The sequence below is a fragment of the Sus scrofa genome, chromosome 2 (genome assembly GCF_000003025.6).
Source record: "Sus scrofa isolate TJ Tabasco breed Duroc chromosome 2, Sscrofa11.1, whole genome shotgun sequence".
Lineage (NCBI taxonomy): Eukaryota > Metazoa > Chordata > Mammalia > Artiodactyla > Suidae > Sus > Sus scrofa.
The window spans coordinates 81732297-81758116 of record NC_010444.4 but is presented as its reverse complement, the minus strand read 5'-3'; the positions used below and the strand labels follow the sequence as shown (position 1 = coordinate 81758116).

The 25820-nt window shown below is 50.8% G+C and overlaps 1 protein-coding gene and 1 long non-coding RNA gene across 3 annotated transcripts in view; one reads left to right on the top strand and one right to left on the bottom strand.

The window, feature by feature from the left end:
* Positions 1-9875, bottom strand: part of LOC110259397 — a 71667-nt gene extending 61792 nt beyond the window's left edge. The window contains exon 1 of the long non-coding RNA XR_002341734.1: positions 5172-9875. This is a non-coding gene — a long non-coding RNA (uncharacterized LOC110259397). The remainder of the gene's footprint in view (positions 1-5171) is intronic.
* The window catches only part of CPLX2 (complexin 2), an 80663-nt gene extending 55073 nt beyond the window's left edge, over positions 1-25590 (top strand). Inside the window, exons 1-4 of one of the 2 annotated variants that reach the window (XM_021084434.1) lie at positions 13077-13357; positions 20200-20319; positions 20463-20638; positions 21386-25590. In XM_021084434.1, coding sequence (XP_020940093.1) covers positions 20289-20319; positions 20463-20638; positions 21386-21583 — 405 coding nt within the window. In that variant the 5' untranslated portion in view covers positions 13077-13357; positions 20200-20288 and the 3' untranslated portion in view covers positions 21584-25590. Of the gene's footprint in view, positions 1-13076; positions 13358-20199; positions 20320-20462; positions 20639-21385 lie in introns of those variants that run through there. The other variant, XM_021084435.1, reaches the window with a different exon arrangement.

Genomic DNA, 25820 nt, shown 5'->3' with positions numbered 1-25820 from the left:
GAGGGAGTGGTTGCCAAGCCTAGAAAGGATACCTATGTGGAAAGGACCACTTGACAGGAGCTGAGACCTTCAGCCAAGGGATACCCTCATCTAACTCCTCTCCCATCTATAACCCCTGCCAGTAACTCTCATTGATAAAACCCAACCAGAAGCCCAAGGGCAAAGTGAGCCTGTTTATTGGTCCATATGGATGAGTCTCCAGAGCTGGGTGGAGAGAGGATCTGGAAGAGCAAACAGAAGCTAGCCTACAAGAGCACCTCCCCACTGGGGCCGTGGGGACCTCTTTGACAATCCAGCTCTCCATTCCTGCCGCATATTGAGACGGCAGCATCACCAAGGTGGGAGGGCCCTTCATGAGCCTCATCAAGCTTGCACAGAATCTCCCTCCTCCAATCATAGCATGGGGTGGTCTGACCATTACAGTGAGAAACAAAACAAAATAAAACAACAAGCTAAAGAGAGGTGTTGCTGAGGAAAAAGGCATCTTTTGGAAAATCTTTAAAAACTGATGACTTAGGATCAGAAAGCTTACCCAGGGCAGTGAAACTTTGAAATGATGCAGTCCAAAAACACCCCAAAAGTCACCTTGAGAAGGCCTGTGGGGCCAAGAATCAGAGGCCTTTCAAATCCATCAAATGGAAAGAGGTCAGATAAAGGACCAGCAAAATGCTTAATGATCATAGCTCTGAGAGAGAGCACAGAGATGAAAAGGAAGTATCCAGAATATCTGAGGGAGCCTTGGCCTTGACTGAGGAGGACCTCAGGGAAATTCTTGCTCCCAAATTGCCTTTTGGAAGTAGGGGCGCCAAAGGCACTGCTCTGACAGGCAAATGTTCCAACTCCAATTGACAAACGAGATGCAGACAAATCACCAGAAAAGGATGGCACCCGCCCAAGAATGCTGATGCCACTCAAGGGTGAAATTGCAGAGCTCTTAGCCAAAAATATGTGCATTTTTGAGGGGATGTGGCTATGTGAACCAGGATCTGTGGGTATGAACTTTGAGCTTAGGCAAAGCTTTGAGCAAAGACCCACAATGTGAGCTCCTCTCACTGAAGTCAGCATGACCTTGGGGACCATACTGCACAGGTGAGGAGGTGGCACAGAGATAGAAAACAGGGACCAGAATAATCAGCTCCTTCATGGAATGTAAGAATATTAAACAGAGGGTCCTGCCAGGGTCAGAGTCTGCTTGATTAGGCATTTTCTGGAGGAGGGGACACGCAGCTCCAATGTACAGATTCCAGCAGGTCTCTCACAGGTGGCAAAGCTAGAACCCTCATTCAGAACAACTTGAGTAGAAAAATGGCATTTACTGGTTACAGAATGGAAAAGTACACGAGCAGATTATGCTTAAAGGCACATTGGGATCTGGACACTCAAACACTGTCATCAGGAATTTGTCTCCCTCTCTTCTCTTGGCTCTGCTCTTCTCTTTGTTGGCATCACCCTCAGGCAGGCTCTCTGGGTGATGGCAAAAAGGTCCAGCTGCTCAGGCCAATAGTTTGCCAGCCTTGCAAATCCCATAGAAGTAGAAAGCTTCTTTCTCATTGGTTCCAGCTAAAGTCCCAGAGCTGACTCTTACTGGCTTAGCTTGTGTCACTTGCCAACCCTGAGCCAATCACAGTAGCCAGAGCTGATAGTGCTCTGATTGGCTATCTATGGGTCTAATGCCCACCCATGGACGTAGGGTATGGAGTCAGCCCCACCCAGACCATAAAGCCTGAAAGTGGGGGAGAACAAGATGCCAAAAAGAGACCAAGCAGGCCAAAATGTGTTTCACAACAGCAAATGATGCCAAAAACACCCCAATGACAAAATGTCACAGTGATGGGGCCAAAACATGGAAGGAACTCTTGGGGTTAATGTGTATGGACTAAGAAATGCAAAAAGGAGGTCAAATACAAGATTTAACAAGGATGCCAGCATGTAGTCTAAGGCCCAGCAAGGAGCCTAGGTCTTCAAGTCCCCCTCCTCCCCAGGATAGGGACCTCAAGGCCCATGTGCCAGGACAAGCCATTTCAACCCTGAGCAGGTAGGGCAATGCCATGAACAGATTTTACTTCTGCAAATACTCACTGAGCGTTCAGGAAGGAGGTCCTAAAGTTCGATGTTGGGGATTCAGGGAAGAACAAGACATAATCTTTGCCTTCAAGCAGCCTACCCTTCAGGAGAAGGAGACGGTCAAATTTATAACAGAGGAGCAAAATGAACATTGAGATGTCAAGTGCTCCCTAGAAGGGACTGGCATGTAGGAGAGGAGTCCTGGTAAACAGGCCAGCAGGGGAGGCATAAGCAGATCAAGGGAGGCCCTCCTGGGTCTGGACTTGATGCCGTGGGCAATCATGAGTCATCGAAGGCTTTGGGGCGTGCGAATGACACAAGCAGGAAGAAGTTTCATCCTCTTAATGGAGCCAGATCAAGCCCAGAGGAGAGTTACAGAGATGATCAAAGGGCTGACAATGGGCGGGTAGAGGGAGACGGCAGAGTGAGGACTGGAAAGATGAAGGCCAGGCAGAGCCGTGATCAAAGTCAGGCAGAGGAACACACAGCTTCCTGACGCCAGCCTGAGATGCGGATGGAGTGGCATCATGAAGTCAAAGAGAACATGGCTTTGTTCAACTCCTGTCTGGAAAGGTTAGTGTCATAAACACACACAAAATGTCGTTTATATAATGATGACCCCTCCCCCCCAAGAGGGGCTGTCGGCTGGAAATGGAGAATAAATCACTAACAACGCAGTTCTGGTAGAGTTCAGAGTGACAGTCATAAAGGAAGGCTGAGGGGCACCAGGGTGTCTGGGGATGTTCCCTATTCACTCATGAAAAGACCACTTCCTGAGGGTCTGCTTTGAGCCCGGCCTTCCTCTAGGCTTCCTCTTATCTTATTACATCTTACTCCTACCGAACTTCCGAAACGACCCTGTTCCATGTGTATTTACTGGAGCAGGGTCTGCTTCACCTCTCAGACAAGATAGGAATTTGTTGGGGGGTTTCTCTTGGTTGTATCCCCAGGACATAGAGGAGTCCTGGCACATAGGAGACACTCAACACATATTTGCTGAGTGAATGAATCCCTTAGGCTCCGTGAGTCCTCCTCCTTCCGGGCTCAAAATCCAGGGAGGAAGTCAGACAAGAAAACCAACATCAAGCAGCAAAGTTTCCTTTCAATGGTGCTACAATGAAGAGGTCCATGTGGGAGCACACAGGACACCCCTGACTCAGCTTGCTTCCCGGAAGGGATTCCTTGATGCTCTAGCTGAGCCATGCCGGTCAAAGTAAAACAGAGCAGGCAAGGCTCCTCTGGGAACAATCAGCATGGGTACAATGCTGCAGAAACACCAGGTGGCAGCGTGGCCAGGAGTGACAGAGAGCCCCGGTAGTTATTAATAGAACTGGAGAGAGCAGTTCTGATCATGAAGGGCCTTAAGGGCCAATTTAAAGGATTTGCACTTTCTCCTGAGGGCAAACGGAAGACATTAAAGGATTTTTGTGTCAGTCAAGATCCTTTTGTTTGTAAGAAAAAGAAGAAAAAAAGCCATCTAAGGTGGCTTTAAGGAGAACAAAAGGGAAGGGGCAGTTATTGGCTCATAAATATGATAAGACCTAGGAGAGCTGTAGGTACAGCTTGATCCAAGGTGGAAACAATGTCACCAGGCTAGGGTTTCTCCCTCTCCTTGGCTCTACTGGCTCAGCGCTGGTCCCCATTCTGAGGCTCCATATGGTGGCTCCTGGGAAACCCAATTCATACCTCACTGAAGCCAAAAAGAGAGTCTGTTTTCCTTAGCTCAAGCAAAAATCCCAGAATTGAGTGTCCCTGGCCCTGACTGGTCTGATTTGGGTCCTGGGACTATCCTGGGGAGGTCAGGGAGACCTGAGTGCTGATTGGCTTAGCCCAGGTCATGTGATCCATCCATGGCTCCAAATGAAATAGACAGGTTGGCTCCTCCAAAGCTGATGCCACCCGAGGGAGGAGTGGGCGCTAGGTGGCAAAATAAGCTGTGACCACCATGTGTTGTAAGGAGGGGAATGATGCAATCAGACCCGTGTTTTAGAAAGCTATGATTCTCCCACAGATCTGGAAGCCAGTTAGAAAGCCAATCTGAAGGCAAGAGCAGAGGCAGGAGCAATGGTTAGATGGCTGGAGTTCAGAACCAGGCTGAGCCGAACTGAGCAGAGGTGAGCAAAGGATGGCCACAGAGGGTTTTTTATTTATTTAAATCCTTAGGGTAGTGTTCCAGGATCCTGAACTATAGCCCCCATCACTTTTTGGGTTTTGTTTGTTTGTTTGCTTGCTTTTTTTTTTTGGCTTTTCTAGGGCCACTTCCCATGGCATATGGAGGGTCCCAGGCGATGGGTCTAATTGGAGCTGGAGTCACCAGCCTACACCAGAGCCACAGCAACGCATGATCCAAGCCATGTCTGCAACCCACACCACAGCTCACGGCAACGCCGGATCCTTGACCCACTGAGCAAGGCCAGGGATCGAACCCACAACCTCATGATTCCTAGTCGGGTTCATTAACTACTGCGCCACGACGGGAACTCCTTGCTTGCTTGCTTTGTAGGGCTGCACCTGCGGCATATGGAAGTTCCAGGGCTAGAGGTTGAATCAGAGCTGCAACTCCCGGCCTACACCACAGCCACAGCAACATGGGATCCTAGTGGTGTCTGCGACCTACACCATAGCTCATGGCAATGCCAAACCCTTAACTCATGGAGCGAGGCCCGGAATCAAACCTGCGTCCTCATGGATACTAGTCAGGTTCATTACCGCTGAGCCACAATGGGAACTCCCATCCCTCACCACGTTTATAGACCTTGGAACACCCAGTCCTATTAAGAACCAGCCTATGGCAAGGTCCCCATAGAGGTGACCTGGCAGGGTCACCCACATTCTGCAACCAGTTGCTCTAAAGCCGCAGACCCTGGCTTAGCTCCAGAAACCCACCTAAACACCCCCCACCCTGGAAAATGTGGCCACCTGTAGAGACACATCAAGTTCCAATGTTGCTGATGCCACCGCTCCTCAGCTGTGTTCCCTTGAACAAGGCGCTTAACCTCTCTGAGTGTGAATATCGCTATCTGAATATAAAGTGGAGGTGATGATATTTAAGGTAAGGCAGGCGCCGGTGTGGGGATTAAATCAGATAAAGATTATGAATCACCTACCACAGTGAGAGGCTTAGTACATGAAAATTCCTTCCTCTTCAAACTTTTCAGCGTTTCCCTGGCTTCATCTTCTCCAGACTTCTCCAACCCCTTGTCTGTTTGCCAAGTAAAAGGTGGTTTTGTTTTATTTTGTTTTTCTGCCAGAAAGAAACAAGTGGAGGGTGAGTGGCACAGAGAAGCCATTTTTAGATTTGTGGGTGGAAAATTCCTCCTGGTCTTGGGCCTGAACTCTAAGCCCTTTCTGAGCTTCCTTCAGATGATTCCCATTTGGGGACATGATACCCCGGTCCCTTGTGTGCTGGAGAGGAAGGGAGCAAGCTCAAAGCGAGGGTGAAGAAGGAGGAGAAATGCACTAACTTTTTTGTGCATTTCATCTCCTCCTTTGGCTCCACTCCCCCCTCTCAACTGTTTCCTCTAAGCTTCGAATTCTTCCTTCTCACTCCAACTTAAATGAACCCAGGGGACTCATGAGGTAGAGTTCTCTGACCAAGAAAATCATAAAAGGAAGCTTTGCCTAATGGTTGCACTGTCCCAAAGTCCAGAAGAAATCCCTGCCCTGCTCAGGTGTTGGAGAGAAAGAGGATCAACACTTGCTGAGACCACGCTGCTATTTCCTATTGTTTCAGCTGAGCCTCACAAAACCCTCAGAGGTCGGGATCATTTCCCTATTTCACTGAGTTGGAAACTAGGTCCGAGCAGAGCCACACGATCCGGAAGGGGTGGCAAGATCTCCCCGGTATCTCTACATGACCAGAGCCCAACATTGATTGTCTCCTCCTCGGCGCCTCTGAGGTGACTGGGGCAGCCCTGGAGCCAGCCTCCCTGTCCCTTCCCTGCTTTGGGCTTCCCATCCCATCTGGCTTGCAAGCTGTGTGTTTTTGATTCTCCTCCTTAGAGCTGCCTCTTCACAAGGATAGCACTTAGCATGCTGTATTATCGTCAACGGTTGGTGGCCATCTCTCCCCGCTCACTCCTGAGTGCTTCAAATCAGAGGCTCTGATCTGAAAGGATCTTGAACTTGTGAATTGGTCCATGTGTTATCTCTCTGGGGTATTTGCATCTCTCACTCTAGCATAAAGAGAGGGAAGAGAAACTCTGAAAGTTCTTATCCCTCTTTGCCTCGGAGAGTGCCTGGTGGGTCACAGGCTCTCCATCTATGTTTAATAAATGAACAATGGAGTAAAAAAGACCTACTGCATAGGGTTGTCATAAGCTGGAAGGGCTGACATCTGTGACATCCCTAGAACAGTGCTTGGCATGCTGGAGGTGTTTTAAGAAATGTGGTGCTGGAACACTGAGTTACAACTGGGAAGGAATACCTGACCCAGGAGTTAGGACTTTCATTAACTTGCTGTGTGGCATTGAGAAAGTCCCTTCCCCTTTCTGGGCTTCTGTTTCTTCAACTAGAGGACCAGAAATGTAGCTCTTCAGCACTAACATTTTATGTATATTTCATCTCCTCCCTTCATTCCACTCCTCCCCAAACACACACACACACACACACACACACACACACACACACACACACACACCTTGCATGCTTGCCCATCAATCTCCAGGACGGCATTCTATTGCCCCTCAGTTCTTTTTCTTTTATTTCTTGACCAGTAGCTCCATAAGCTTATTAACCTCTGTTATCCATGTTCCTCAGCGATGCCTGCATTAGTAAAAACAGCAATAATATCCCCTCAGATTAATTTATCAAATTGTATCAAAGAGCAAAATCTGTTTTGTGGGCCAGGGTGTGCTGGTCCTAAGTGGAAAGTAAAAGTCATGTCCAGCTCACTTGCTCCGTAAATGCAGCGGTTCTGCCGGCTGCCTTTGCACCAAGATGGAAAGAACATTTATCTTCACAAATGTAGGCAACACTGCGGAGGCAGCCCTGCAAGGGACAGGGGGGGAAAAGCCTTCCATTCCAAAAGGAGCGGTGAGGCTGAAAAAGAAAAATGTCTCCCAGAGCAGGAACAAAATCACATTGCACGATCACTTCCAACTCTACGATTCTAGACATTAAGATTCATAGAACTTAAGGTTCTAAAGTTGTGAGTGAAGGTGTGTAATTAGTTGAATCTAGTTTCTATTAATCCTAAAATATTCTGTGATTCCATGGTTCAATACTTGTTCCCTATAAGATTAGGACCCAGGCTCATATGATTCTCAGATTCTATTGACCCAAAGACAAGGGTTTTTCATCTAGGGGATGTATCCCAAACACCTGAGGTCTTGGTAACCATCAGAGATTCTTGGGATTTCATCTCTGAGATTTGGTTCAGTCCACATGAGATGAGCCCCAAGAATCTGCAGTGTTTTTAGTAGGTCTCTCCACCCCAGTGGATCTGAGTAGGAGGGGGCTACTCTTGGACATATGGTGTTTAGATAGCCTGTCATTCTAGATTCTGTGATTCTAAATGTGATTCTGAAATGGACCTTTACTTATGATTTGAATATTCCAGAACCCTTATTCTGATCCCATATGCTTAAGGACAAGATTCCAAGGTGTAAAGACTACCTTTCTGAGCAAGGCTTTCCCTGGGGGGCGGGGGGTGAGGAAGGGAACCAAGTGTCACAAGGGTGGAGGGGCATTCTGGAAGGGGGACCTCCTGAGGGCAGAGGGTAAACATTGATGCTGCATTGATTGCACCTGAGCAAGTCCAGTGCTAGGACTCAAATGAAGAGTCTTGGTGGGGTGCACTGGCTGGCTATGGGATGACATGAGCATCTGGGGTCATCACAAGGAGTTCCTGATGGACAGGGAGGGCCAACCATGTCCCAGAGAGTTGGAAAGGCTGACGTTGGAGGAGGGGAAACAGATGTTACAACAGAGAGCTGGAAAAGGAACCACTGGCAAGGAGGAAAGTATTTATCACCAAAACATTTTCCCGTGCCTGTACCAGATAATGGGGGAACTGCAGACTGGTGGGGTAGACATGAAAATGTAAGGTTTCAGGAAAACTCAGGATGAGAGGGAGTTAACTGTGTGGGGATATCCCAGGGTACAATGTGTGGGATGAAAGAGGACTGCCTTGACATGCTAATGAGTGCCTGGATCTGGGAGGGTGGGGATGGGATGAAAAGTAGGAGAGAACCTCTAAGGAGCTGGTAGGCAGATGCAGGACTAGGGAGGGGCTCTGAGCTGGGGGGGGAGGGTCTGGAATAGAGGAGGGCTCTTCAGGATGTTCACATACACAGACTCCAAGCACCACCCATGAATCAGGATGCAAATAGGGAACTTGGGACCCTCTTTCTAAGAAACCAAAGGGAAGAATGGAGAATCCAAAGGTTTCTGCCACTTCCCAGGTAGGGCATGAGCCAGCTGGTTAGGTTACCAAGGGTTTTTTCCCTGGTGGTGGGGGTGGTGGAGAATGAAAAAGAAAGGATCAGTCACTCTAGGTGCCTCATTTAACATGTATGCCTGCACGGTGGTGATGACACACTCCTGGCCACACATACAAATCCCTCTGCCCATACAGTGACAGTGACATGTATCCCAGCCCATTGTGACACACACCTGCACACTTATCAACAATGACGGCACCACTTCATATTGATGGTAACACACTATCGCCTGCGTCACCTCTCACTGACAGCAACACTTAGGACATACACCATTACACAGAAGCGGTGACATGTCCCCAGAACCTTTGCATCTGGCACCGTCTTTGTCAATAAGACCCTCTGTAGTTGTGCACGGCACAACCTGCATAGCCACTTATGGTACCTGTGCCTTATACCCAAAATATCACACAATGCCATTGACATGTTCCACTGAAACGACAACCTACTTAGTGCTACACCCCGTAACAAACTTGCACCAGAGTCAGTTCAAATCAGGAAGGATACACCACCACACACTGGGAGTCATGTGGTGACAGATCCACACCTGCCCTACTAGCACCTGCGTCCCTCCACATGGTTGCTGCCCACTTCCACTGGCATGGTCCCCAGAGGTGGGCATACACACAAATGCATCTGTGCACACCCGTGAGTTTGCCTTCACGCTGTGTCACTCCATGTTGAATGAGGCCGATGGGGACCCTGCCCTCGCAACCTGACAATGATGGCAGCCTCACCATTATTAGTGACAAGAGGGGAGGCACTCATCAGATAAGCAAGGTGGCCCAGAGCCCTTCCCTGTGCCCTACCCCCAGAGTTCTGTTTCTGCCTCTGGCACATAGCCACCCGCTCAAACCCAGACCAACTCTGCCCCTCCAGGCTCAGGCTAGAATGACAGGATGAGGAGTCAGGTCTGGAGCATTTCAGATGTCTCCCCTATACTGACCAGCTCACCTCCTGGCTGAGGTCCGGCCCAGCCGGCAAGCTCTCCCTCATCTCCCAAGTGACATCCAGAGTGCCCTTTGGACTGAGGCAGCTGCAGGGAAGAAACGGGCTGACCTTTGGACAAGCGCCATTCTCACTGATCACATTTATAGTCTGTGACAGTTGTCATTCCTCACACGCTGTTCCTCAATCCTCACACAAAGTACTGACATTAGCTCTCTTGATTGGCTTTTTAGTGAACATTCAAGGCATGTACATATCATTTTAAAAATCTGTTCAAATCTGGCCCCCAGCCCACAGGGCTCATAAATAAAAGTGGAAATTCAGTACCAGCTAGGGTAAGACGCTTAAAGCAGAGCCACATTCATATTTTACCAGGTAACCCTTAGAAGCTGTCTACAGGGCAGGCTCTGCAAGGACCAAGGAGTGGGGCGGGGGGGGGAGGGACTTGCAGCGGGCTGGATTAGAAATGCAGGAGATGAAAGGAATGCTGGCAACCCACATGACATGAGGACCCCAATCTGAGTGTGAATTCATGGCAGGTTTTTTTTTTTTTTAAGTGAGAAACTGGAGAACAGGGAAGATGATAAATGTCAATGTAAAAAAATACATCGGCAGAGCAAAAGTTACATTTCCATCGGCTGTGGGATGTGTCAGAAGAGAAGCAGCTCAGACTGGTGGAAGGACCCTAAGCTCAGTGTCAGGCAGGCAAGGGCTGGAATCCAGGATCTGCCAAAGACTCACTGTATCTCCCTGGGGCTTGCGTTCCCCATCTTGAAAATAGAGGTTTATATGAACTAAAGGAGAGAATGTAATTTATGCAGAGTACAAAAATGAGCACCTGAGACTCATTTGGGGTCATAATGGGGGCCTGATGGTTGTATGATTAGTAATATTATAATCATTAAGAAATGCCTATAACATTTAGTGGCATTTCTGCTGTCATAAAAGAGTTTAGAAATCATGTCCAGGCTGGTAACACCGAACAGGAGCAAGTACTCATCTCTCCACCATCTTTTTTTGGCAGGCACCATCAATGGCTAAGAGGTCATGATTTACCCTTAATTGTTCAAAGGATGAAGCCATCGAAATTGGACTGTGCTGCTGTTTTATTCACAAGCAAGATTTTCTGCAGCTAGACATGATTCATGTCAGTTCATGCAGTTTTTAATAGGCTCATGGAAGCTGAGGTTCAAAGGGAGGTTTAGCTATTATTTGCCACCCAACTGCCATCTTCTAGGGATGGGGAACTCACCACCTCACTGGAACTCACCATACTATGGCTAGACAGCTTTAATTGGTAGAAGGTTCTTCCTCTTAGAGCTTCTATCTGCTTTCCTTTACATTTCCCTCATTGCTTCAATTCTGTCTTCTGCTCCAGTAAAAACAATAGTCTTCCTTTTTCCTTGTAATAGTCATATATTCATTCAACAGGCATTTTTTTTTTAGCTCCTGCATTGCCAGGTTCCATGCTAAATGCTGGAATTACAAATTGAGCAAGTCTTACCAGTCCTTCAAAGGCTAATAATCCCCCTTCAGCATTCTCTCCTCCAGGTCAAACATTCTCAGATTTTTCAACCTTCCCTCATGCAACCTGATTTCCAAATACCCACCACCAAACCACTCCCTTCTTTTTTTTCTTTCTTTTTTTTTCTTTTTTTTTTGGACCGCTCTCATGGCATATGGAGGTTCCCAGTCTGAGAGTCCAATCAGAGCTGCCTACACCTCAGCCACAGGAACATAGCATCCAAGCCATGTCTGCAACAGCTCACAGCAACACCAGATCCTTAACCCACTGAGTGAGGCCAGGGATCAAACCCACGTTCTCATGGATACCAGTGGGATTCATTTCCACTGCGCTATGATGGGAATCATAAACCACTCCCCCTCTTTTCTAGCCATGCTTGAGCCTACTAAAGTCCATCTTGAAGCATTATGTCCAGAACCGTGCTTGGTATTTTTCTCAATGCTAAGTTAGATTTTCAGCCCAGCTTAGTCAATGTCTGTGGCAAAGGCAATGCCCATTGTGGAAAAATCCCAGTTGTAACTAGAGTGCTGCCCGCCAGGGCCCATTCACTGAGTTTCTGTTCTGGAAGAACAGGGAAGAAGGAGGGAGGAGGAGAAAGGAGGACTATGACTCTTGAAATGACAAGGATATCAGATCTCCCTGCCCAGAACTCCCCTCAGGCATTAGTGGCAAGTCTAAGTCACTCTAATCAAACAGCCTCCCCTCTGTCCCTTCCATTAGTGTCTACCTCAGGAAAAGGAAGAAAAATATAAATGCGCCTGCAGATGGGCCAACACAGCACAAAACAAAAAACTCATCCATAAAGGAAGGGACTTCCCTATAGCCAGCCCCAGAACCTATAAGAGGAAAACAGATGAGTTTCAGAAAGTGACTCTCCAGGCGAGGAAGGTGGGTCCATCAATGGCTTCTGACTTGTAGAGGGTCCCCCATTTTGAGGCCTTTGCTGTGAACAGGCATAAAGGAATAGTCCCCCTTGTTGGAATAAAACCATGCCTCCTTCCTCTCTCAGATCCTGTCCTTCCGCAGCTCTTGCAGCTCCCTTCTTGGAAGGAGGCCATCCCCTTACAGAAGCAGAAGTCGTTTCCACTCTGACATAACCCTGATTGATGCATAAACTCCTGCAAATCTTTCAAAGGCCTGGTGCAAGGCCCCTCCTCTCTGAAGCCATTTTCTTACACATCATGCTGGATTAAAGGAAGGATTTTGGAGCCAAAAGATGGCAAGCAGAATGGAGAAGTTCATTAGGATTGAGGAATAAAATGAAAAGTGAGTGTGAGAAGAATAGGAAAAGCAGGGGTGGGGGCCTACATTATTGCCCTGTCTCTTGGTTGTCCCTTTTCTTTCTGGGCAAAGGAGAGAAACACATGGCATTCTGGAATAAAGTTTGCCAAAGACTTCTTTATTCTTCACAGGATATCACATCTAGAAGGGACTAGAAAGTGACCAGCCCCAGCTCTATGGCAATTTTGCAGTAGTGTCCCTCTGGGTCCACATGGAAGGCTCCTCACCCTCTATGAGGGCCTTCCCCACATGATCCATCAATGTTTTCTGAGTGCTCCTGTGGCAGGACAGAATGCTGAGGGGCTGCAAAGACGATCAGAGTGTGGTTCCATTGTCCTGTAGGAGCTCACAGGCAAGAGGCATACAGAGGAAAAGGGGACCCTGAAACAGGTGTGTGCCTAAGGGTGGAGGGAGCTCTGAGGAAAGTGTGACCAGTTCTGCCTGGAGGAATCAAGGAGGCTTTCCTGAGCAAGTGACCTTAGAGTTCTGATAAAAAACAAAAAACATAACACACACCAAAAAAACCCTTCCTCCATCCCCTTACCCCACTGCCACCGTCAAGCTTGAAGCAGCAAACCTGAGGTCCTAAGAGCTGTGGCCAGGATAGGTGGATGCAGGGGGATTGCTGGGGGTGTCTGCAGGAGAGGGTGGAAGGAGAAGTGGAGGAGGAAGGGAAATGGAGTTTTTTTAAGAGAGGGGAAAGGAAGGAGAAAGGGAAAAGGAGCCGGAGGGGGAGGAGAAAGAGGGAGGGAGAAAGGAAGGGAGGGGAAGAAGGGGGAGAGAGGAGGGAGGAGAGTAGAGAAAGAGAGAGAGAGAGAGAGGGGGAGGGAGGGAGGGGGAGAGAGAGAGAGAGAGGGAGAGAGAGAGAGAGAGAAAATTTGAATTTCCCATCTGGAAGGGGAGAGGCAGCGCGTCAGGGACTGGCTGACGGGCGTGATTGGAGGGCGCCTCCGGCAGCCGCCCGCGGCAGTAGCCGTGGCCCCAGCTCGCCGGGCGGAGTTGCACGAGGCAGCGGCGGGAGCTGGAAGAGCCGAAGGAACCGCCTCGCTGAGTTCGGCCGGAGCCCTGCAGTGGCTCAGACGGTTGCGGGGACCGCCAGGTCGGTGCTGGCCACGGGCCGGGAGGGCGGAGCCGGGCTGTGGGCATCAGAGTCCGGGCTCTCGTCTTGAGGCCGCAGCGCAGCCGGGGAAGCTGCGGAGTACGGCTTTCGGGGGCATAGCTCCCCAAGATTGCCCGGGCGCGAGAAAAGGAGGCTGCGCGGTAGCAGCAGGCACTCTTCCGGGCGCGCTCGCCGTGGTGCTGAAAGGACAGCTCCCCAAGAGGGGGAAGCGAGCTGGCGGAGGGAAGGGAGTGAAGCAGGAGCCAACTGGGAAGGTGGGGTGGGCCCTGGAGCCGGAGACCCCCGGGCAGAAGCCCGAAACTACCCTGCTCCCGGGGAGCCAGGACCTCCCCGAGGGCGGCGGGAGACTCAAGTCTTAACCTAGAGAACAACTTCGAGCTCTTCGGGTAGGGATGGAGGCGTCGATCTAAGGTCCTTCAGGCTGTGGTTTTCCAGAAGCCCGCCAGGGCCCTCTTCGCCCGGTAGGCGAAGGGGTACAGTTCGGGTCCCGGAGTGAGTCAGAGGGCGGCGAGAGTAGGGCGAGCAGATCGAAGGGGGAGGGGGAGAACCTAAACGTTGACTGGGTGGGGGGGCCAATAGGACTATTTGTCACGAGAGGAGGAGGAGCCGAGGTTTGGTAGCACCCGTCCGTTGCCTAGGGTCATCAGGGACAATCTGTTCTACGCCCTCGCCGGCCCCGCTCTGCCCCCTCCCTCAGCAAAGTTTGAGACCGGGCCGGGTCTTGAGGTTGGAGCTCTGAGTATTGGGGGGAAGGGCACTCTCAGTGGCCAACGGTGAGCTCAAAGCAGAACTGGTGGCTACGGTGATCTCCTCAAGGGACCGATAGAGGGGATCCAAGACTCCTGCTCCCTCTTTTGCCGGGTGAATGCGAAACCCCCGCCACTTCCGCTCTTTTGCAGGATCGTCTCTACCCCCTCCCATCCTCCACTACCCCATCCCCCCCCAGTGCTTTTCCTTTCTAGGGGTGTGGGGTGGAGGTGGGGTGGGAGTAGAGGGACATCTCCTGTCTCTGTCACCGCCATTAGCGTAGGGTCCCCGCAAAAAGCAAATGAGTGCTGAAGTGAGTTGCGGTGAATGTAGTCTGGACATAAGCCATTAAAAAAAAAAAAAATTACGGAAAAACAGCCACAAGGACAAACACTGCAGGTTTGTCTGCTTGTCAGATGGCGGGGCCCAGTCCCGAAAACCCCCTGGGGTTTCTGAACCTGAGGAGATGCCTCAGCTGCCTTCGGGTTGGGATGGATTGGGAGAAAGCCTGGGAGGGGAAGCTGAAGGCGCGCCCTGCATCCTGGGCGCGCTAAAGGCACAGAAACGTGGTGCTGCTGCAGCAGCATCCCTCCCCCACCCCCGCCAGTTTCCCCTCCCCCAGCCTAGCGTCCCCACTACCACCACCACCATCACCACCCTTCCCGCGCAGGGATAGTCCAAGGCTTCCTGCAGACCCGCTGAGGAGCGCCTCCTGGCGGTCTAGTCAAAATCCTTAACTGCACGTAACCTGCTGGACCTCAGCACTCCTACAGGCATATGGCAAAACATCTACAGACACACACACACACACATACGCCTGCACATACGCTCACGCAGAATTACAACGATGCCTAAGTTCAGAGTTAGATACGCAGGACCATACCTTGAATGAGCACACTCTTACTTGCTGACACACATTAAATTCAATCCAGCAAATACATCCTAAGGATCTACCGTGAGCTAGGAGATGTTGTAGATTCTGGGACAGGAAAAATGTACAAGATACAAGCCCTGCTCTGGAAGGAGTTCAGAGTCCCTGGGAAGGTAAAGACACATAGCTAGATAGAGTACATGAGCTGGAGGCAGGAAGGGCTGCTCTAGAAAGTGCCATGGGTCTCAAAAGAGGAAAACACCATCCCATCTCAAAGAGGAGAACTGGGAAATTTCATGGGAGGAGTGCTGTATGAGGGGGACCTTTGAAAATTACTGCTGCTGCTTCTGATGATGATGATGATGGTGATGGTGGTGATAGCTAACATCTACTGAGCACCCACTATGTGCCAAACACTAGGATGAGCACTTTATTTGCATTATCTTATTTAATACCCACAACATGACTTGGGCATAGGCATTATTGCCTCCATTTTATAGATAAGAAAAGAGTCATTCATTTGCTCAAGGTCACACTTAGTACATAGTGGAGCCCAAGATGTGAACTGGCAGAGATGAGATTAAGAGGGTCCAAGGTTGTGGAAATAGCATGAACAGATGCTCTTGGAAAGAATATGTGTGGAGGTACAGCTGGCACAGAACCACATGCAAGGGGTGGGAAATGAATGGTGAGGCAGGCAGGTGCTAGACTGTAAGACTTGAAGGTCGGCACAAGGACTCTAGTTGGTTTAACGAGGCCATGGGGAGCCATTGCAGGGTATGTTTGAATGAGCACATCTGCCCTTTAGGAAGATTAATCGGACAGCCATGTGGAGGATGGATGAAAGGTAGGAGAGGGATAGAGTTAGAGGTTATGCACAAATTCAGAATCTTGAGGCCCTGAACCAAGGCATTAGCAGCCGCAGAATAGGGGTGTGTGGATGCAGGAAACAGTGTGAAGCTATAGTCTCTGGACTTCTCCCTCAGCACCCAATTATAACTTGCCAATTCCTTGTGTGGTTTTTTGGTCCGATGTCTACCTCCCTAGCTGACTGAATGCTGTAAGAAGAAATGCTGTGATCTCCTTATTCCCTGCCACAAACCCGGCACCCAGAACAATGCCTGGCAGATGGTAGATGCCCAGAAAATATTTATAGTGTGAATGAATGAATGGATGGATGGATGGATAAATGAAGAATTCACTGACTTTGGAGTTTTCCATTGAGGCAGTTGGAAAAAGGCATGCTGGAGGAAAAGAGTTGAGTGGGAGAGGGAAGACTGAGCTGTATCTTTGGCTAGATTCAATTTGAGAATATCCAGGAAAGAGTTAAGTGTGCAGGCTGGGGGAGAGAGCGATCTGAGGCTGAAGAAGGGCAGAAACCAATATAGGTAGGTGAGATTCCCAAGGAAGACAGTGAGGGAGGGGCAGTGGGAGAGGGAGGCAGCAAAAGAGAGAAAAGACCGTCTGAGAAGCAGGAGGATGACCACAGGAGTGCTGTGTCATGGAATTCAGGAGATTCAAGAGGAAGGCAGAAAAAAGTGGGTGGGAAGGAGGGCGGTAAGGGGTCTGCATGAGCATGTGATGCTACACAGGAATGGAGGAAGAGGAGAAGGGCTGTGAAAATGCTTCCGAGTCTGGTGACTAGGAGGCCTCTGGAAACTCTGACTAGGGCCGTTTTGGCAGCAGTGCAGGGGCTGCAGATCTCTGATCTCAGAGAGCCATTGGGTTTGGCAGGGTGGTGAAGTAGTGGTGACACCAAGTGGAGACCATTTGGTCAGGAAGTTAGCGGGCAGAGATCAGAAGGATGAGGTTCAGAGCCAGAGCTAGAGAAGGAAGGGGATATAAGAGATGAACAGAGAAGAGATTGAAGATGTAAGGAAGAAGGAGTGATGAATGGATCAAGAAGGAGGTGTAGAGAGAGAAAATCTGGAGCTCAGGCAGATGGATTGGCTAAGAGCAAAGGAGGGAGACCTCTTCCTTAGCAACTGGAAGGGGAGGTTGCAGGAGTTCCCACTAGCTGGCATTAATTGTTTTGATAATGATTACGGCCATCATTTACTGAGCCCCCATCATATGACAAACTCATTCCATAGATTATTCCTAAGCCTTCAAAGTGGTGGTTATCATCCTCACTCTATAAAGAAAACCAACACTCAGAAAGGTTAAGTCATTTACTCACTACCACACAGCTAAAAAGGAGCAGATTCGGGCTCCAACTCAGATGTGCCTGACCCAAGAGCTCGTGAGCCTCCAACTGCACCGCACACCGCATGAAGTGGAAAGGGAATCACCTGATGAGTGGAATGGGGTAAGAGGAGATTGGGCCTTAAGAAATTGGTTAGGGGAGTCTCAACAGGGTGAAGACATTGCTTCACAGCTGGAAGGACCATGCTGGGAGTCGGCAGCAGGACTTTGGGGTGGACCCAAGAACCTCATCTAAATAATTCCGGCAGGCTGGGAGTAGGAGGCACCTGGAATGTTGGGAATGTAAGCATGCAGAAGACTCAGCCTTTGAGTAGATATCCTTTGCATGTGGGGGAGTCAGATGGTTATGTTTTCTGAATGAATGCAGGAAATAGAGGAGTCTAGAGAAAGAGGTGGTTTGGTGATAGAGAGGTGGCATGTTGAGTTTGAGCAGTGCCATGGGACATCCAGGGAGAAGTGTGCAAGAGGGAGGCAAGAGTATTTCTTGATTTCCTTTTGGCCTATTTCACCCCTGCTCCCCCCCTGCTCCCCCCCCCACACACTCACACATCCCAGAATGTAATTTGCACGAGGACAGCACTTCGTCTTTCTTGTTCACTGCTATATCCCCAGTGCTCAACACACTGCCTGACACATAGAGGCTCAACTAAAGGATGAATGAATGAAGGGGTCCAGTGCCCAGATAAGACATCTAGCCCCTGGAGAGGATGTGTTATCCTAGAGAAAGGTTAGAGACAGGGGCTAAGGTCAGAGTCCTGGAGAACATACTTTTGAAGAGACAAGAGGAAGGAAAGAAGCAGTAAAAGAAGGGAGGGGAGGAGGAGCCCTAGGAGAGGAGGGAGGGCAGGGGGAGGTGGAGGAGGGAAAAGAACTGAGTCACAGAAGCAAGGAAGGGGAGAGGTTTGAAGACACAGTGCGGTGGCCAGCAGTTCAAATGCTGCAGAACTGCTTCAACAGAAGCTCTGGGAAAAGGGCCCAGAAGATCATCTGGTCCAGGAGAGAGACTTGCCAGAGAAGCAAGTTAGGGATGAGGCGGGAACTAAAGCCCAGGTGCCCCTGTGGACCAATTTGAAACATCTCAAATTAGAGTCCTGCATCCTCTACCATCACCTGGCAGTTCCTTGAGCTGCATGTAAACACAGAAGAGGAACCCAAGAGTCCCTGAAATCATTCCATTATTAAAGTGTTCGTTTCCTGTTCTTAGAAATGCCGTCTCTTTACAATGTTTCGAGTCAAATGAAAACATCTTGATTGACTGAGCAGAGCCGCCTTCAAACTGGGGATTCTGGGTCAGGGTGTGTTCCCCGGCATTTCCTGGAAATCCTGTTCCTTTTTGGCATATCCTCATAAACATGCAGTCAGCAAAAGCTGACATTAATGAGCATCTGCTACCCACCAGGCACCTGACGCGTGTCTTCTCTTCCCCGTCAAACACTAATTACAAGGGTAGCTTAATACCCCTTCGTTTTGCAGGAAACAAACTGAAGTTTTTCCAAGGAGCCACAGCCAACGAGTATGGGGGTGGGGGTGGGAGTGGGGGTGGGGGTGGGGGAGATTTTAAAACAGTTGTATCCAATACCAAAGTCCCTGGCGACTGTTTTCTACTTCATCATGACTTTCTCTCCTCAAAACATCCTATCAGGTGATCTGGTCACACAGACACCCTCAAATAAACTCTCAGGCCCCATTTTATGAAAAGATCTCAGGCCGCCGATATGTTTTCTCATTTTGAAAGAAATGAGGAAAATCCATCATCGACAAATAGCCAGGGACCTTGAACTCAACCTGGTTGCAATATCCGGGCTGACTCTTCTGACACCATCTCCTAGGATTTCTTCTACCTCCTAGCAAATCATAAAGACCCCCAAGGCTGTGGAATGAAAGGCCCCAGGGAGTAGGCCTGGCCTCAGATGACCATCAAGGCACATGACACTTGGGATAGCTCATGGATGGCCCCCTCTGCACCTGAAAAGGGATCTGTGGTGGCTTTGGATGTGAAAGCACCAGGGAAACTGAATGGCTAAAACAAAAAGGACATCTCCAAGAGTTAGAGCATCCAAGTTCAAACTCTCAGGGATGTGGAAAGAAGGAGGCCAAGGGGAGAGGGAGGCATTAGCCTCTCTACCCTTCCCCCTCCCACCACCATTGGAAGAGTTCCATTTTTATGTATTTTGCATAACGAGATCCTCATTAAGATTTTATTTGGAGAGACTCTTCCAAGGCAAAAAAAATAATAATAATAAAAAGATAATAAAAACTGAAGGTCCATGACTTAGGGAAAGGAAGACTAACATAAGCTGAGTGCTTGGCACTTTTAAAGGCCCTGAGCGCCAAGAAGATTATCCTATCTCCAACCCCCTATGTATCTCAAAATAGAAATCAATATTAAGCTATAAAACACAAAACATACATGTATGGTGCAATAAAAATAACATATTTCTCCATTTGACTAGTTTCAGAAGCCTGGATGTGTTCAGCTAAAGCTGACTGAAAAAAATAAATAAATAAAGCTGGCTGTTCTCATTTTCCCACCCACCTCTGAACTGCTGCAGCCCTGAGCACAAGCTCACTCCTTCTAGGGGTTGATCCAGTGGCCTGGGCTGGAATCCTCTCCAGTCTCCACAGTAGCCCTGAGAAAGGAGGCACTGCCATCTCCGTCTTGCAGAGGAGGAAACCTGCATGCAAGTTAGGGTGGCATTAGGAACCAGCTCTGCCTGTAGCCAAAGTCCCAGCTTTTTCCCACATTCCTGGCTTCCACAAATCAGAGCAATATGATCAGAAGCCATTTGGCAGCACATATGTGCCTGGCACAGAGCAAGTGCTCAAGGAATAGCCCCCTTCGGTCTCCTCCCCCCGCCAGGTACCAGACACTTGGTCTTGGCCTCAGAGGACTGAGGCACAGGATGCCTGAACCAGGGTGAGGCTGCTCTCCATCTAACCCCACTGCCCTGCCTGGGCAGAGGCTTCTCCCATCTGACCCCCAACTCCTCTTCTGCAGGTCGCCACATCCCCCCCGAGCCAGGCCCGCCTGGAGCACTGCATGCAAATACAGCTGCTGGCTAGGACACACTAACTGAAGGCGTAGGCATGGACTTCGTCATGAAGCAGGCCCTTGGAGGTAAGGCCCTCGCCCTGCACCCCTCATGTGTTACCCAGTCCAGGCCCAGGTCGGAGGGGCCTCTGTGCACAGGCCCTGCCGCCTTAGCCCCAGGCTTGTCCCCCATGACCCCGCCCTCTTCCTCCCCAACCCATCCCTCGCAGGGGCCACCAAGGATATGGGGAAGATGCTGGGGGGAGAGGAGGAGAAAGACCCCGACGCACAGAAGAAGGAGGAGGAGCGGCAGGAGGCACTTCGGCAGCAGGAGGAGGAGCGCAAGGCCAAGCACGCGCGCATGGAGGCGGAGCGTGAGAAGGTCCGGCAGCAGATACGAGACAAGGTCAGTTCCGCCCTTCTGCCCACTCTAGAACGTAGCGGTTAAAGGGATCCCCCCAACCCTAGTCTCGGGCTTTCTTGAATCTTAGCTCTCACCTTAGACCTGGTTCTCTCTGAGCCTCACTCTTATCAGAAAAAAATGTCTATCACGGGAACACCCGCCTCAAGGCCCCTTATGGGGATTAAATAAGACAATGCACATAGGAAGTGGCCCCAAATGTTTGCTGCTGCAAGTCCACCACCACTTACCGGAAACCCTGGAGACGAGACAAGTTTGGAATCCGGAATGTGGGGACTTGGGGAAAGTCCCGTTGTGTCCCAAGCTTACACTGTTACAGTGTCACTCCCAGTGGGTGTGCAACAGCCACCCTATGCCAAATAGTTCAATCCTTGTTTGCTCACCCTGCCATAAATTAAAGCTATAAGTAGCCTTCCATCAGCTCAAGTCAAGTTTTGTCCCCAAAATTTGGCTGCAGGGAGAACTTCAGATCTTGGAGGATTTCAGAAGGGCAGAGAAATTATGTGAGCCAGTATTAATTTTAAAGGAAACCCCATGCTCCGTCTCTTTCTTACTGAACACCAACTGAAGACTGGCACAAACCCCAAGGATGGTATCCTTGGCTCCACTTTAGAGATGAGAGGCCTGAGGCTCAGGCAGTTCTCATGAGCTGCCCCAGCCTGTGTGCATGACCTTGAGACCCAGCTCTCTCCTTGCCCCATTCATGCTCTTCTCCACCCTCCCCCTCCCCAGTATGGGCTGAAGAAGAAGGAAGAGAAGGAGGCTGAAGAGAAGGCAGCCCTGGAGCAGCCGTGCGAGGGGAGCCTGACACGGCCCAAGAAGGCCATCCCAGCAGGCTGTGGGGACGAGGACGAGGAGGAGGAGGAGAGCATCCTGGACACGGTGCTCAAATACCTGCCCGGGCCACTGCAGGACATGTTCAAGAAGTAACTGGCCCTTCTGTCCCGTCCCCACTCCACTTGTTACCTTTTTTTTTTTTTTTTCCCAGGTCTTTCTTTTCTTTTCATTCAGTTAAGTCTCAGTTCTGAAGGGGAAAACCTCAGTTGGCCTCTGCCCCTCTTCCCTGGCCAGGGGCTTCTCCCCCTCAGCATTCCTTCACCCCCCCTTCATCCCAGGGTAGCCAGCTCCCACCTCACTCCCAAGCTGCTTGAAGAGGAGACGACAGCTTTTCTCCAGGAGGGTGCGTTGAACCCGGTGCAAGAGACACTGGGCACCCCTCCTCTGGAAGCCTAAGGTCTATGCTACCATGGTAATCCCCATACATTCCTTCATGCTCCCCACTGCCAGGAGGACCACTGTCCCCAGCCAGCCAAAGTAATGATACATTCCAGCCCTGCCCAGCATGCTGACCTTTGACCTCTAATCCCCACTGGGGCCTCCAGGTCAGGGCAGGGGCGTTGAGTGGCCTGACTCTGAAGAAGGAAGTCAGGGTAAGCCTGCCCTGGGAGGGCCCACCCTGAGGCTGGTCTGTTCTCTTCTGGCTGGGCCTGGGTCTGGGCAGGAGGCTGGGGCTCTCCTTTCCACCCTCTAATGACACCTGGTCCAGGAGCACCCCTCCCCTATCCTGCACCCGAAGAGGCATAGCCCCTGCCAAGCCAGTCCCTCCAAATGGATCCTCTATGGACTTTAACTCATCTGTGGAGGGGCCCCAGGGTAGGGAAACCCCTAGGTCCTCCCCAACTCCACTTAGGTCCTGGGACCCCACTGCCAGGCTGAGCCCAGCTTGCCCAGCCAAGGGGCTGCCCAGGCCCCCCCCCCAGAAAACACTTGGAGCCATTGGGCAGCGATGGCCAATGCCATGGGACTCCCCCATTGGTGCAGCCAAGCTGCCCCCATTCTTATCCACCCCTCTTCTTTACCCTGTCCTGTTCATGTGCTTCCAGAGCCCCACAGTCCCCAAGAGGACCCTTCCTGGCCAAATCCCCGAGCTTTGGGGGAGAAGCCAGGTCCCACTTGACAGAAGGTGTCTGTCCATTCATCTCACTGGCCAAGAACAAACTCTCCTCTGGGATGTGTGAGGCTGGAATTTGTTCTCCTCACTCCAAACTGTCAAGACCTGCTGCTCTGTCCACTGCTTGAGAACTGTGGGGCCATGGAGTAAATGAGAGAGAAAAGTGTGTGTTCAGGCATGAGTGTACATGGCAGAGGCTGCATCAGGAATTGTGTGTCCAGAGATTGTACAAATGAGCCTATGGTTAGAGTATCTTGAGATTTTGTATGTGTGTGTTAGTCATCATTGTTGTGTTAGAGACCATGTATGTTAGGCAGTCTTGCTTGAGGGGGTATGTATGAATTGAGATTGTCATGTGTGCATGCTAGCCGTCTCATGCGTGTTAGAGCTTGCATGTGTTAGCTTGTGCCTGTATTTGTTTTCAAAAATAGCATGTATGTCAAGAGTGATGGGAATGTGTTAGATGTTACAGAAGTACGTGTGTGAGAGAGTTGTCAGATAGGCTGAGACCGTTGAGTGTGTCTCTGTGGCTCTGAAAAGCCAATTGGGTATAAGATGTGTGCTTAGGGAGAAGGAACATAGGTAAGATGACCCCTCTTGGCCCCCAAACCATTTCATAGGTGGCTACATCCAACAGGAGACCTTGTCCTTGGCCTCGAGTCCTCCCACCCTTGGGGGGTTCCTGCCTGAAGTCCTCAGAAGTCCACAAGGACAGACCCAGGCAGTGCCCCAAGAAGCCATGCTGGGCCCCCACCAGGGCCTACCCCAAAAGCAGGGGCCAGGGAGGGGGCGACTTGCCTGCCCCAAAGCCCCTGCCCCATTGGCCCCAGTTTGCATTCTGCAGGTTTTCCATTTTAGTGAATTTATGCTTTTATTTCAGAGAGAGACACATGTCTTCTCTATCTGTTTCCAATAGTTAAAGCCATATCAGTTAGACTGCAATACTTTAAAGACGAGACAAAACAATCCATATGTTTAGGAAACCAGAAAAGTCCCCTGGTCTGTCCCTTCTCTAGGGAGCAGAGCCTCAGCAGCTCCAGCTCCCTGGACTTGCCCTTCTCCCCCACCCCCTCCTCTGTGCCCCTGTGTCCTGCCCCCCAGGGGGCCTGTGTCTGTGTCTGTGCCTGTGTCTGTGATGGGGAGCCACCTTGCACCCCTGTTGTCTGCTTGTCTGTTTCTGTCTGTTATCCTGGGCAGGATGGTCATTCTCAGGAGCCCCAGGGTTCTGGGGCAGAACAGGCAGGGCCTGGTCCTGGGGCCCCAGGCCTCCCCAGACCCTGTGTGTAGGCCCCACCTGGACACAGGGGTGGACCCCAAGTGCTCAGAAAGGTCTCCCTCTTGACAGGGGCCCACAGACCTCAAAGGTGGTGCCAGGGCACAGAGAATGCCCAATGGGCAGCAGGGACAGAGGCCTAGGGATCTTCAGATGAGCAGGGGGACCCAGCCATGCAAGACATCCCAGGAAAGCCTGAGGAACCCCAGATCCTCAGAGGGCATCCCTCTTGGTCTCCGCAGCCCCTCTATACCCCCCCAGAGTGGGCTCAGGGCTTTTCCTATATGAGAGTGCCTTCTGGGCTGGCTGGCTTAGTCTGGTGCACATCCTGGACTCCTCCAGACTCCTCCAGTCTGCTTCTGTGCAGCAGGACTGGAGGTCTTCCTGGAGGTGGGGACAGGAGGAGAATTTCTGCCTGGGGCATACCTGGCTCCAACCACTGCCAGGTGATTGCTTTGGGGTCCACGGGAACATGAGGATCATCATTCCTGGCACAGACCTCACTGAGGAGAGAGACTAATATGTGACCTAGAGAGGATGTCACATGTCACACACTTAGAGGGCACAAAATATGTGTGAGGTGCTCTGGCAGGGAAGGGGGTCCACATGAAGTACTGGGGGCAGGAGGTATATCAGGCCCACCGATGGGAGGGGGAAGAGTGAGTCACACACAAACGGGGCAGTGTGCATGTGACACGCTTAGGAGTTGGGGGCAGGGAGGGAGCCACCCTAGAATTCAGCGAGTACACACACAGAAACAGTATACAAGAGAGATGGCCCCCAGCTAGAGAAACAGCAAAGAGCAGTCATTGCATGTGGGTGAAGAGAGAACTTCAGGGAAGTTGCTTGCCACGGAAGGCCACTGTCATGCTCTGTGCCTGGGGGCTGACTGCCAGAGAGTAGGGAAGGATGTGGGATCTCCTGTGCTGGACACTGGCGATGGCCAGAATTTCCACGCAGGTACATCCTCTGCTCTGGCTCCAGAAGTTCCTGAAAGGTGTCCTTAACTACAGAGGGGTCTCCTCCAAGGCAAGCAGGAGATCAAAAGACTATCCCAGCGAGACAGTGAGTGGGGAGGGCTCCAGAGAGAAGGAAGGGGAACGAGAGACAGAACAGAAGTACGTCAGTTCAGGCTCTTCTCAGGTGGAAGAGCTGGTGGGCCAAGAAGCCACCCCTTGGCTAGAGTAAGATGGGGCAGACCACCAGCCCCAAGAGCCCCCAACACTCAGCTGACAGGATTGCCCACCCCCCCCACCCCACCCAACTGCTCCATCCTCCTGGGGTCCCGCAATCCCTCAACTGCACAGGGGACTGAGGGGGACGCAGACTGGCTCAGATGACAGGATGTCTCTTGAGCCTGAGGACATGTCTCCCCCCCTCCATGTCCCTCTTGCCCCCTTTTCCCACCTCCTTCACTGGGGAGAGAACAAGAGGTGCTCCTGCTCGCCCTCGGGTGGGGACGGAGGTCCTAGTGTGACCCAGGTGAGGATGACCATCCTGCTCGCACGGGGGGGATCCCTTTCCCACATCTGTGCTGTGTCCTTGTTGCTCTGCTTCCTTTAAATGTGTCAGTGCCTGGGGGGAGGGGAGGGGTGCCCCCCCGACCCCCCTGAACCTGACCAAAAGCCATGGCTGTTGTTCCCCCTTTGTATGATGCAGATGCTAAGATGTACCAAACCAACCATGACAACAAAGAAAAAACCTTGTACAGCACCTCTTGGTCTGTCTTCTGTCCGTCGGCACCGCCAGGCCTACCAGCTGAGATGAGGCGGGAGGGCAATCCACAGAGCTCAAGAGACCCTCAGAAAACCTTCAGTTTTACCTTTGCTTCTGGCCAGGACACTCTGGTGGTGATCCCAGACCCAACCAAGAAAAGAGTCAGGGCTGGCCCCAGAGATCCAGGGCCACTCACCTGCCCTTTGAAACTAAATGACAACCCCCAG